Source organism: Rattus norvegicus, chromosome 11 (assembly GCF_021556685.1).
Source record: "Rattus norvegicus strain SHRSP/BbbUtx chromosome 11, alternate assembly SHRSP_T2T, whole genome shotgun sequence".
NCBI classification, from domain to species: Eukaryota; Metazoa; Chordata; class Mammalia; order Rodentia; family Muridae; genus Rattus; species Rattus norvegicus.
Window position 1 is genome coordinate 44,574,411 of NC_141544.1, and position 13,290 is coordinate 44,587,700.

The window sequence follows — 13,290 nt, forward strand, 5'->3', positions numbered from 1 at the left end:
CCCCGCCCAACAGATTTCGCGGTGGCCGCTTCCGGCCAGGCGCGCGCAGCCCGAGGTGCTCCTTCTGCTGCGAGGCCAGGTGTCGCCCAGACCACTTCACCGGCCCGCAGCACCCCGTAGGGCCCCGGAAAGGATTAACACTACTTAAAGTTGGCAGCGGGCATAGTGTCAGCCCCGGATACGGAGCGTGAATGCACAACGAACAACACTTTGAGTTTTGGTGATGGGCAGTTATTTTTCTCCGAGAGAAGCCGCAATGTCATTCCGAGAGAGATGGTAATGGACCAGAGCGCAACAGAGTACCCACGAGGAGGAATGTCCGCCAGCTTCAGGCTAACCTCAGGCCAAGTCTTCCACCCTGTCCCCAGTGCCCGACCACCCCAGCCCTCTATGCAAATGCTATGCCACTACTACCACAGGACCAGGCACTACCTTTCTGTATGATCTCAGAGAAAGTCAGAGTGGATGAATATTTAAAAACAGATTTTAAATGCCAATGGATTAGATATTTTGAAGTCGGAAAATACACTCAAATGCTAAAATAATGGCATCAAAGGTTTGTTGAGGAGGGTGTTGAGAATGAAGTTGATACGAAATCAAATTACATATTAACGTACAGCAAAAGCTTGTGATAGATGTAGTGATAGAATAGTGTGGCTTTTGCTGAAAGCAGTTTTCTTAATGGAAAGAACTTTATAGCAGAGGCAAAGTGTATAGATACAACAACAAAATGTTTTTGGAATGTCCCCTTCAGGTGTTAAAAATTATTTGGATTGTTTGCACATTAATTTTGCAAGTATTTTTCAAATGTGTCAAATAACCAAACATCATATTGTGGCAGGAAAACAGGCTTAAATATAGAAAATCTTGTTTTATCTTCCTTGATTTTTTTCAACAATTTCCAAAGAAAACTGGCTTCATACACTGATGTGGGTGCATCCAACTGAGGTCTGGGAAAGAAAATTAAAATTGAACAACTTGCTTTTTTCTTTCTTGACTTTTCTGAACAACTTCCATGGAAACTTTGGCCTCATACAGTGGAATGGGTTCATCAAGCAGAGGTCTGAGGAGGAAAATGATTAGACATGTCAGGCACGGGCACAGATGAGGAGGTCACACAGTGCTACAGACATTTGACTGTTTTCCTTTAAATAATGCAAACAGCTTGGTGGTGGCACATGCCATTACTCCCAGAACCGGAGAGGCAGAGGCAGGTGAATCTCTTCGAGTTCCTGGTCAGACAGCCTGACACACATGCATCAATATTTCTATGGCTCTAAAGAAGTAGTGATTTTTTTCCTTTTTTCTTTCTTTTTTAAGACAGGGTTTGTCAGGCTGGAGAGATGGCTCAGGGGTTAAGAGCACTAACTGCTCTTACAGAGGTCCTGAGTTCAATAAATCTTAAAAAAAAAAAAAAAAAAAAAAGGACAGGGTTTGTCTTGTTAGCTAGCCCAGGATGGCCTAGAACTCATGATCTGCTTGCCTTAGCCTTCCAAATGCTGTGAAGATAGGTGTGTGCCACAACATTGGGAGAAAAGTGTTTACATTTTGAAAGAAAAATATACTACTGACCCTTTATCTAATGCTTACTTTATTTATTTTAAAGATTTATTTATTATATATAAGTACACTATAGCTGTCTTCAGACACACCAGAAGAGGGCATCGGATCCCATTACAGATGGTTGTGAGCCACCATGTGGTTGTTGGGAATTGAACTCAGGACCTCAGGAAGAGCAGCCAGTGCTCTTAACGGCTGAGCCATCATTTGAGAATCATGAAAGAGCTATTTATTAAAGGTGATTAAAAAAGACAAGCACTAGAAATGCCATAAAACTGGAATAAATACAAACACCCCCTTTCTGTCTTTGAGAAATGACGATTAGCTTGCTGTTTTCGCATACCTGAACACACCAGCTGATAGCTTCTCCATCACGTCTTTTAAGATGCGTAAATGGAAGAACTGTTAAGGTTCACCGTAGCAGAGAGGGGATTAAATAAACCATTCAAGATGCTGGGCAGGACTCCTTTATTTTTCTTTTTATAAAGCTTTGCACTTTCAAATTCAAAGTGGTACGGCAGCAACTAGAACTGTCAATCACTTCTAGAACAAAGGGATGATCTGCAATAACAGAGGAGTGACAGGGACAGAAGGAGGAGAGTGAGTGGTAGGAACAGTGAGCCTGCATGAGGCTGGTCAATGGGACGCCACAGTCTTTGTTATTTAAGCATTAAGCATGGTATTCAGCTTTTCAGCTCAAAGATAAAATAAACATTCATCAATGAATTCAGTTGGGGACAGCTTCAATTTGTTTGCACAAGTTCTCTTACTTGCTTCAAAAATAAGAAAAATGCTAGTTAATATGCATCTGTGTGGTAGTTTTAATGAAAAATGTCCCCCCATGGTTCCTGTGTCTGAAGACTTGGTTCCCAGTTGGTGGTGGTCTAGAAGTTATGGGTCCTTTAGAAGGGACATCTTTGTTGGAGGAAGACTTCCCTGGGAAGGGGGCAGGCTTTGATGGCTTATGAGCTCGCCGTGTTCCTGCTTACTGATCTCTCTCTGCTGCCAGTGTGTGGATAAGGGTGCGCTAACCCAGGTTCCCATCCTGACGACAAGGCTTCCCAGCTATTATGGAACTGTAGGCCAAACTGAACCCTTCTATAAACTGTTTTTGGTCATGGTGTTTGTCATAGCAACAAAAATGTAACTAACATGCTATGTTACTAGCCATCAGAATTATATCTATATTAAGAAAGAATAAAAATGAATAAGACAGTCTCGAGAGAGGGCTCATGGGTAAGATCACGTGCAGAGGACACAGGTTTGGTTCCCAGTACTCTTGTGAGCCATAAGTGTGTAACTCTAGTTTTAGAGGGACCTCACACCCTCCTTTGGTCTCCTTGGACACCAGGTATACAGACAACATGCAGGCATAGGCCCAAACAAAGACACATACAAGTAAATAAATACATTTCTAAAAAAAAGTTCCATTATGATACTTATAAAATTAAACTGTAAACATTTTGAAATATTTTATTCAATGGCACCTTTGTAAAAGTTAAGTATGTTACCAATGAAGGTATCATGTAATGCCAGGTTAAAAGCGAAGAGAAATTTTCCACCTGTCTCATTATTTACTTCCTGTTCAGAAGGCGTTAAACCTTGGGATCTGATTACCATCTGTCTCTTGTTCCCTGTACCGTTGGGCACACAGTAGTAGCCTCTGTAAATATCAGTCTTTTCACCTGTGAAATGGAACTACATTACTCAGACCTCACAGACTTCATGTCACAAGTCAGACATGCTCAAGGAAAGTTCACAGCTAATTATAATTCCTTATTGTTCCATTGAAAGAATTCATGAGTACAAGGCAATTCAAAGCTAGCAATTTGAATCAGTAGAAAAAAGGATATAAAGATATTTTCCCTGTTGTGCATTTGACAAATTCCAAACTTCATCATTAAGGAAAGCCACTGTTGCTCCCTTGAGGAAAAGGCAATGGCTATCTGGAGGATCCAACTTTGGGAGAAGACACAGAGACAAAACAATTACTGTTAGGTTGAACAGCACAAAGATGCTCACACTAGAAAGCCTTTGGTACAAATTAAACACTGTGGAAAGCACAGACACTCGCTACAAGCTTATACAGCCCTTAGTTACAGTTTCTTCCCTAAGCCATGATCAAACAGCAAGGACAGGGCAGTTGCAGGGCCAATGTGGATTCCAGGTGTAGATGTGTGTGTGTGTGTGTGTGTGTGTGTGTGTGTGTGTGTGTGTGTGTATGGCAGGTTCTCTCTGTGCCTTCGGCCCACTACTATCAGGCATCTTTGTCTGGACTGATATATTAGTATAGTACTTATATATTAGCTATGATATAAACATTCAATTAGAATTCTGTTGAAAAATATAACCTTGGGAGGTAATTCATCTATACAGACATATAGGAATATCAATCTGGGTTATAAAATTATGATAATATTATTCATAAATATTTCATTACAGTTATGGGGTTAGTGGAAAGAAAACTTTTAGGGTCTGGGAGATGACTCAAGTTACCAATGTGCTTGTTGCACAGATACAAGGACCCAAGGTCAGACACTAACACCAAGTAAAAGGCCAGATGCAATGGCACAGCTGTCATCCCAGTGCTAGAGAGGCAGAGACGGGAGGATACTGGGTCTTGGTGCCAGTCATTTTAGCCAAACTGGCAAGTTCCAGGCTCAGGAGAGCTCCTCTGCCAAAAGATAGGGTGGAGAGCAATAGAGGGAGAGACCAGATGTTTACTTTTGGCTTCTCTTGCATATACATGTGCGTGCAAAGACAAAAGTGTAATTTGAAATACAATGTAAAAGTCCAGATGTCATTATGTGTAACTAAATACAACTGTAATGTGTTCTAAGTGAACGACTTCCCTGCTGGATAGAATTTGACCAGTTACATACATAACATACAAAAGAAGCTACCCTCTTGTAAACACAGGGTGTGATTAGAACTCACGCTGTTTTGTGCTACCGACATCCCCTTGGTGTGATAGCAAGGCTTGGCTATTTCTGATAATACCTGAAGGTTTTCTTCTGTCGTTATCCAATGGCCTCCAACACTGAGAAGTGTGATGATGTCATGCTTATGTGGTAGTTGTTGTTTTACAGCTGGTTCATCATCTTTACTATATAATCTCACTTACAAATGAATAATTAAAAAAGAGAAAAAAGATATTTTATAAAGATCTTACAATTCATTTTATTATCAGTCTGTTTTATAGCAAGGAACACATTTCTTAGTAAAAGGAAAACTTAGTTGGCTTTACACTATACCAAAATATACTCTAGACTTAATTAAAATTAAATGCAAACTAAATTTTTATTTGGAAGCAAGCAAGGTATGTCTCGTGATAACTGTCATTAGCATAGCTTAATACAATGGGACAAAAGGCTGTCTTATTAAACTGCCGAGTCGCATGCACTGAAGCCCACAAACTGATCACACTGAAGTACAGAATTCACCCACTAATGATTCTATACGTCAAGTCCAAATCCTGGGAAACAAAGATCAGGAAGGACCACACAGGATGGCTACAGCACAATAAATACACACAGAGCTGTTGTGCAGGCTCCTGACACTGACGCTTCTGGACAGTGCTGCTGCCTCTATGTACACAGACAGACCCAAGGTAAATGTAAAAGCTCAGGAGAGAGAAGGAAAAACTGGTCTTCCTCAATAGGCCGTACAGAGGTCATCCATCCACTAGAGGGCAGCCATGCAGTACTGGTGGCTATGAAATGCTGGGCAGGTGTGTAGAATTAGGGACCCCCTGTGAGACTCCTCCTGGTGACAGGTTTTCTCACAGGGGTTCCCCTTGTTGGGTTTAACGTTCAGTGCCTATGGCTTAAAGGGCGTGTTCCCTCTTCCAGAGAAACAGCATTGAGGATGGAATCAGGTAAAGAGACTTTAAATAGATGGATTTTTAATTAAAAACAAATCCTTAAACATCCAATTTTTATGAATGCAGTAATAATTTGTTCCTAGTTAAACCTTTTCTTCAATTTATCTAACTAAAACCATCACACAGGCTGTTCGGCTCTCAGGTCCCCACCCCTGCATCTGCTCGGCTCTCAGGTACTCACCTCCTGCATCTATGACAATATCTACTCCCAGGCCACCTGTTTCTTCCAAGCACCTTTCAGCAACATGGACTTTCCCACTAGACACATCAATCACTCGGGCTGTAAAGGACAGGAAATGAAGCAATTGCATTGTTTTCTTTGAGATCAACACAAATAGATAAGGGGGAAAGGAAAAGAAAAGACAGCAGGTTTCAACAGTTATTAAATTAAAAGGAAAAGTCAGCTCTGCTAAGGTTCATTCTGAAGGCATGGCTGGGCAGATTCACTAAGATGGAGACATGTACGCTCGCACAAGGCTGGCCCACTGACAGTCAGCTGTCTGTGAGCACAGGAGCCGAGAACAGGGGCCCACAGTGACAGTGTCTGAGCGTACCCAGAGAAGTGTCCTGAGTGTGTGCACTACTGTACTCATCTTTTTATCCCTTTTTAATCATGAAAACCCACTCTCCCCGAGCTCCTCTAGCTCCCTATAATGGAGAAGAGTCCTGAATGTAAGAAAAGGAGCACGATTGGTTTTAGTAGAGCTAGATAAGCTAATTTCATGGGCTGCATTAATTGCACCCACACACATGCACACACACCCACACATATACACAGCACACACACACATACACACACACCTGGGCACACATACACATGCACACACACACACACACACACACGCATGCACACACATGCACACACATACACGGCACATAAACACAGGTACATGCACACGCACATGCACACACATACACACGCACACATGGACACACGCATGCACACACACACACATGAAGATAAATGTTTTTGTGTCTGCAGTGCTAGGTGAGGGACATAAACCCTGGACCTTAGCAATTGCAAAAAGCAGTCTACTGCTGAGCTGTGTCCTTAGCTCTTGAAACTATTATAGCAATAGAAAAAATGAATTATATTAACAGTACAATAGAACTATACTGAGAATTGAAAAAAATGTCTTGGAATTTGAACCAATGAAAATATAATTATATTTTGTTTTTAGCACCTTGTTGAGGATGATGTTTGTCAGAGCTGTTCAGACTACAAGCACAAACTCTTGGAGGTGAGATAGGGCAAGGATGGGGTGCAGGGTAGAGTGCAGAACCAGGGGTGCAGGGGTTCAGGGTGAGAGTGCAGAGTGTAGAGACGGCTCACACTGCACATACTGCTCTTCCAGAGGACCTGAGACCAGTTCCCAGGTTCCTGGCACCCTTGTCACACAATTCACAACTGTCTGAAACTCCAGCTCTAGGGGATCTGGTTCCCTGTTTTGGACTCTGTCAGCACCCATCCATGTGGCACACATACACACATATAAAAATAAATATTAAACAAAAACTTTACAAGAAGGTGCTGGAGCAATCCTGGAAGTGCAGAAGTAGCCAACAGGCAAACATTTTCAACACAGGCTTAGCTATTTACGTCTGTCCTAAGCCATCTCTCTGTCTTCCCATGCTGGAGAGTAAGCTCAGGGTTCATAAATGGTAGGCAGGATTCCGTTTACCGAGCTGCAGTTGACGCCTTCATTCTGCTCTCTCTTTGTGAGCATGTGAACATTTGCAAGTGTTTGTAGTGTACATGCTTACAGATCACTGAAGGATGGAGGCCTAAAGTCTACGGTGGAAATGATCCTCAGCTGTTCCACCCCCAACTGCTTTGGATTATGTCCCTTGTGTGCACGTATTCGAGTTTGCATGTGTGTACCACAGCACATGAGGAGTGCAGAGGACAACTTGTGGGAATCATTTTTCTCTTCCTACCATGTGGGGGAAGGTATTTGGTGGCAAGTGCTTGTACCCACTGGCCCATCCACTTCTGTGTTTACTGAGGTGGGGTTTCCCACAGAATCTGTGACTTGTGATTCAGGCTGATTTATCTAGCCTGCTCCCCAGGGACCCCATTCAGCTTCTAATCCCCCAACCCCAACCACTGAGCAGTCTTGCCAGCCTGCTAAGAGCATTTCAATGCTGATTTTATTTGGAATTCTGTACTTTGTTTTACTAGTGTACATTTTCTTTCTGTCTTTTTTCTTTTCCTTTTCTTTCTTCTTCTTCTTCTTCTTCTTCTTCTTCTTCTTCTTCTTCTTCTTCTTCTTCTTCTTCTTCTTCTTCTTCTTCTTCCTCTTCCTCTTCTTCCTCTTCCTCTTCCTCTTCCTCTCCTTCTCCTTCTCCTTCTCCTTCTTCTTCTTTTCTTTTTTTTGAAAAAGGATCTCAGTGGTACTTTAGGCTGGCCTTGAACTCAAGATTCTCCTGCCTCAACCTGCTGAGGTTGAGATCGCAGGCAAGAGACATTATGCCTGGCTACAAGTGCAGGTTTTGATTTCCTTGTAAGATTAATGTTTTTGACGGTCTGCACTGAGTACTGTAACATGTAACGCACCTAGAGAAGGCCTAAGCCTTTCAAGATGTTGCTTGTCCTCCAGGCTGTGTGCTGTTGAGATCACCTTGGCTCCTCTGTGGTGTGCTAACTGAATGGCTATTGTGCCAAATGCCTGCGTGGAAATACGTATCAACAGATAAAGGTGAGAGGACACACCTAATTTACTTCACAGACTGTTTAACACATATAATTCTTTAGTATGACTTTAATATATCTTAAAACATTACACAATAGAAAAAAGAAATAATTTGCTCCAATTTAGCAGGGCAAGCATCTGGGTGAGTCCTTCCTAACTACGAGGTCATACTAACCACATACTAAGTCTATGGCGGGCCATGCCCAGAGACATGGCATGGAGAAGGGTGACTCATAATAATCAAATCATAATAGTGACCTGTAATAGTCCAAGTTAGCTATACCACATGGATGGGAATCCAGTTATACTGCTTCAATGATCACAGCACTTCAAAAGCACCATCTCTGAACCCTTGGTAAGAATGGAAGAACTAGGAACAGACTCTCCTGATGTCAGATGTCAGCCTAGAGTTAATGCTAAAGATGTTTGCCCTACCCCAACCTGCTAAAAAATAGATCTGTCGTGGCAGGGAGATGGCTCAGCGGTTAAGAGCACTGACTACTCTTCCAGTGGTCTTGAGTTAAATTCCTAGCAACTAAATGGAGGTTCAGTGTACTTACATACACTAAATAAATAAATAAATAAACCTTTAAAAAGAACATGATTTTACCCTAAATTTTGAACCTTTATTTTTCTTTTCTTTTTTCTTTTTCCTTGAGACAGGATGTCTCTATGTAGCACTGGCTGTCCTGGAACTCACTCTGTAGACCAAGATGGCCTCAAAAATCAAGAGATCCACCTGCTTCTGCCACCTGAGGGCTGGGATCAAAGGTGCGCCACCACCGCCTGGCTGTGCCATTTTTAAAACTGGATCATGCATGTAGTATCTATCGTAAGGGTTTTTCCTGTGGCATGTAAAACGCTTACTGTGAGCCCACTTCAAGCTCCTCTATGTCCCTCTATTGCCACAACTCTCACAAGCAGAAGTCAGAGAACTGGAGTCACTGTTCCAAGTCTATTGAGGCTCCGAGAATGGCTCTCCAGGCTTGTGAGCTGTCTCACTCAGAGTCACAGTAAAGAATCGAATGGCTCGGTAGGGACTCGTGCTGCTGGTAGAGCCTAGCATGCACCACGCCTTGGCAGTGATCATCACTGCTCTGAAAACACCAGAGAGACAAAAGCCTTGCCTCGTTTTTTAACTTACTGGTAGGTTCCAAGTCAGTGGCCAGCTAAGTCTAACTTGCTACGTGCTGTTGATGAGAGCGGTCTACAAGGATAAAATGGGAGGATGGAAAAGAAGTCTAACAATTCTTTATCTAACAATAAAGAAGGATACCTGCACACAGCTTTTCTGCAGTCCCTATGTTTACGGTATTTCGGACTGTTTCTTTTTTTTTTTAAACAGAATGAGCTGGGACTCACACTTGCCCCATCCATGATCAGCACGGACTTCCCGGGAGAGAGCTGAGAAAGGTAATAGAGGGCTGTGTAGGCTCGGACTCCATCCCGGATGACTCCAGCGGCTTCCGTCCATGGCACCTTTTCTGGCTTATGAACTGTCACAAAGAACAAGAAGCAAGAGTTCACCAGTGAGCTCCGTCAGCACCTCATCTCCCCACCCTGTGCACCACCCACTGCAGTCCCGGCCTCTGCCCCGACTTCTTCCTATGCACACAGAATCTGTTTTCTGGGTGGGAGTGTTCTGGGAGGAGAGACATTCGGAGGCACAGGTAAAGCACAGGTCGCTGCCTTGCTCCTGAACAGTCCCTGCTCTCTATGGCCCTGTGTCTCTTCTACCCTCAGTTCATCACATGGACACTCAACAGTTCCACTTCTGCCTGACTCTGAACCTCTTCTTTCTATATTTCATACTGTTTAAATGTAAAGTGTGTGAATGCATGTGTACGGCACAGCATATGTACTAATAGCGAGGACACTCCCTGGGCCCCACCTCAGGTTTTTTTTTAACTTATTTACTTTACTTCCTGCTCACCACCCCCTCCCGGTCACCCCCTCCCACAGTCCATCCCCCACACCACCTCCCCTTCTCCTCTGAGCTGGTAGAGACCCCCCTCTCTATCCCCCGACCCTGGCACTTCAAGTCTCTGTGAGGCTAGGCACTTCCTCTCCCACTGAGGATAGGCAAGGCAGCCCAGCTAGGAGAACATATCCCACGTATGGGCAACAGCTTTTGGGACAGCCCCTGCTCCAGTTGTTCAGGACCCACATGCAGTGGGTGGTACACATGGTAGGAGATATGAGGTCAAGCTACATCTGCTACATATGAGCAGGAAGCCTAGGTCCAGCCAGTGTATGCTCTTAGATTGGTGGTTCTGATTCTGAGAGAGAGCCACAGGGTCCAGGTTGTTTGAGTATATGTGCTGCTGAAGTACCACCCCCCCCAAAGTTTCTAAACAAATCTTTTTCCTGTCCTCATTAGGGAAGGCATGGTGGAGCGCTCACATTTGTTCTTTTATGGCTTGGGCCATGTGGGAGTGTCTGTGTGTTTGTCCATTCTTAGCTGGTGAGCGCTTGCAGTTTGGGCTGGTGAAGTAACATTGCTAAGACGTCAGGCAGTGCCTGTGGACAGGCTCACCCTCCAACAGTGGCCCTCACAGTGCTTCTCCAGGAGCAGCACCTGTCACCAGAAGAGCCTCTGGCCACCTTTGACTCTGAAAGTCACACAGCCCATCACTTGGATATGTGACAGTTCTTACTGTGACTGTCACTTGCTCTTCCTTGTCTAATAACAATGCTGAGTTTGCCAGCCTCTGGAGTCCTCTCATGAAGCGACTGTTGACGTCTTGGCACTTTCTTGTTTATTCTTTTATGGAATTTTCATATATTTCAGATGAGGTATCTGTTCATATATTACAAATATTACAAGCTGAGCATCCTACGAAACGCTTGAGAGCAGAAGTGTGTTGGGCTGGGATATTTGCATACATAGTGAGCTATCTTGCAGACAAGACCCACTTCAAATAGAAACTTCATTTCCTTCACATATATTTTATGTATCTAGCTTGAGAATAATTTTATCTATTTTATTCTTTTTTGTTGTTAAAGATGTATTTATTTCATGTATGAGTACACTGTAGCTGTTTTCAGACACACCAGAAGAAGGCATCGGATCCCATTAGAGATGGTTGTGAGCTACCATGTGGTTGCTGGGATTTGAACTCAGGACCTCTGGAAGAGCAGTCAGTGCCCTTAACTGATGAGCCAACTCTCTAGTCCATCTATTTTATTATGAAAGACTAATTTATTTCAATTTTGTGTTTATGGATATTTTGCCTTCATGTATATCTGTACATCATCTGTGTGTAGTGCCCAGGGACTAGAAGAGGACATTGGGACATATGAGACTGGAGTTACAACCAATTGTGAGCCACCACATGGGCGTTGGGAGCTAAACCCAGGTCCTCCAGAAAAGCAGGCGGTGCTGTTAAAACTGCACAGCCATGTCTTTGCAGTAATTTCCGACAGTGTTTTTAGCATGCCGCCTTCATTTCGGCTGCTGCCTGCCATATGAAGCTAGGTGTGGAATGCTGGTATCCCCAAGTTTTAGAGTTTGGAGTATTGGAGTTCATATTATAGTTATTCAACATATTTCAACTCAACAGCTGAGTCTCAATCACTTTAATGATATCTTTAGGAAGGGAAGTGCTGTGTGGGTGTGGTGGGGCGCTACAAGGACCACAGACTTGGGAAGCTGGAAATGGGGATCATGAGTCCGAAAAACAAAATGGGGGCTGGCAAGAGGGCTCAGCAGGGAAAGGCGCTTGCTGCCAAGCCTGAAGACCTGAGTTTAATCCCCCAGGAACCATATGTTGGAAGGAGAGAACAGACTCCTGCTAGTTGTCCTCTGGTCTTCACACATGCAACATGGCTTGAATGCACAAGCATGTATACATCCACACACTACATGTGAATAACATCCTCAAATCAATGCCTTCCCACTGTACGTGGAAAAACAATGCAAACTCCCAATACAGTTTTAAAAGCTCAACATATAGCTGGGTATCATGACCTACACATTTAATCTCAGTACTTGGTGGGGAGGGATGTGCAGGGGGAGGCATAGGCAGTCAGGACTCTATGAGTTTGAGGCCAACCTGGTCTACATAGGCAACCCATGGCTACACAGTGAGAACCTGTCTCAAAATTAAACAAAAACATCCCTGCTCCCCAAACCCTGAAAACGGAACAACAGACTAAAAAGAAAGAGTTCTGTATGATCAGCCCATTAAGCTGTTTCTTCACATTTCAACGAATTCTCATTCAAATAAATTGTGCTGTTCGCACTAGAAGCAATCCTCTCTGGGAATCACACTTTCCACATGAGGTGCTCACAGAGCAGTCGGCAATGCATTACAGCAGACTATCGCCACCTAGCGGGGAGGTGGACCTTTGTCCTTGGTTGCCTGCTGAGCGAGGATAAAGATGGTCTTTTCTATTGCTGGGGTGTCCTCAATTCAGAAGCAAGCGTCACAGAGCAAAGTCCCTCTGATTCTGTGCTCAATCTTACTGTCTCCATCTTGGAGCCACAAAACTCTGACATGTTTTGCCTGCTGGTAGATATGAAGACCTTCATCTTTTTGACCGACCGACCCGCCTGTCTGTTTGCCTGTCTACCTACCTTCCTACCTATCGTTCGTTCATAGATCCATCCATCCATCCATCCATCCATCCATCCATCCATCCATCCATCCATCCAAGACAGGGTTTTTCTTTGTAGCTCTGGCTGTCCTAGAACTTGCTCTGTAGACCAAGCTGGCCCTGGACTCAGAGATCTGCCTGCCTCTACATCCCAAATGTTGGGATTAAAGGTGTGTGCCAGTACAAGAGAGTTCCATTGCAGTGGGGTCCTGCCTTCTGTCTCAGAGGAAGAAATATGAGAGAGGGAGAGGGAGAGGAAGAGAGAGAGGGGGGAAGAGAGGGAGAGGGAGAATGAAAGGGAGGAGAGGGGGAGAAGGAGAGGGAGACTTTGTCCTGTGTGTATCTGCATTTATTTGTATCCTTTAACCTCCTTTACAGTAAATCAGTAAATGTGTTATCTCCAGTTCTTTACAAATTTGAATTACATTTATTAATTTTTATTTTATGTAGCAGTGCTTTGCCACATGCATGGCTGGTACTCTTGGAGGTCAGAAGAGGGCACCAGACCCCTGTGCATGGACCTAGAGTTACAGATGGCTGTGAATCAAACCTGTC

The 13,290-nt window shown here is 43.7% G+C and overlaps 1 protein-coding gene across 8 annotated transcripts in view; it reads right to left on the reverse strand.

The window, feature by feature from the left end:
• Positions 1-215: 215 nt before the first annotated feature.
• The window catches only part of Cryzl1 (crystallin zeta like 1), a 44,741-nt gene continuing 31,666 nt past the window's right edge, over positions 216-13,290 (reverse strand). For 4 of the 8 annotated variants that reach the window (XM_087575912.1, XM_087575915.1, XM_087575914.1 and 1 more), the window contains 7 exons: positions 9,499-9,632; positions 8,001-8,112; positions 5,625-5,723; positions 4,561-4,679; positions 3,414-3,519; positions 1,904-1,949; positions 852-1,063 (listed from right to left, as the gene is read on the reverse strand). In XM_087575912.1, coding sequence (XP_087432038.1) covers positions 964-1,063; positions 1,904-1,949; positions 3,414-3,519; positions 4,561-4,679; positions 5,625-5,723; positions 8,001-8,112; positions 9,499-9,632 — 716 coding nt within the window. In that variant the 3' untranslated portion in view covers positions 852-963. Of the gene's footprint in view, positions 1,064-1,903; positions 2,122-3,413; positions 3,520-4,560; positions 4,680-5,624; positions 5,724-8,000; positions 8,113-9,498; positions 9,633-13,290 lie in introns of all 8 variants that reach the window. The other 4 variants (XR_015632707.1, XR_015632706.1, XR_015632708.1 and 1 more) reach the window with 2 other exon arrangements.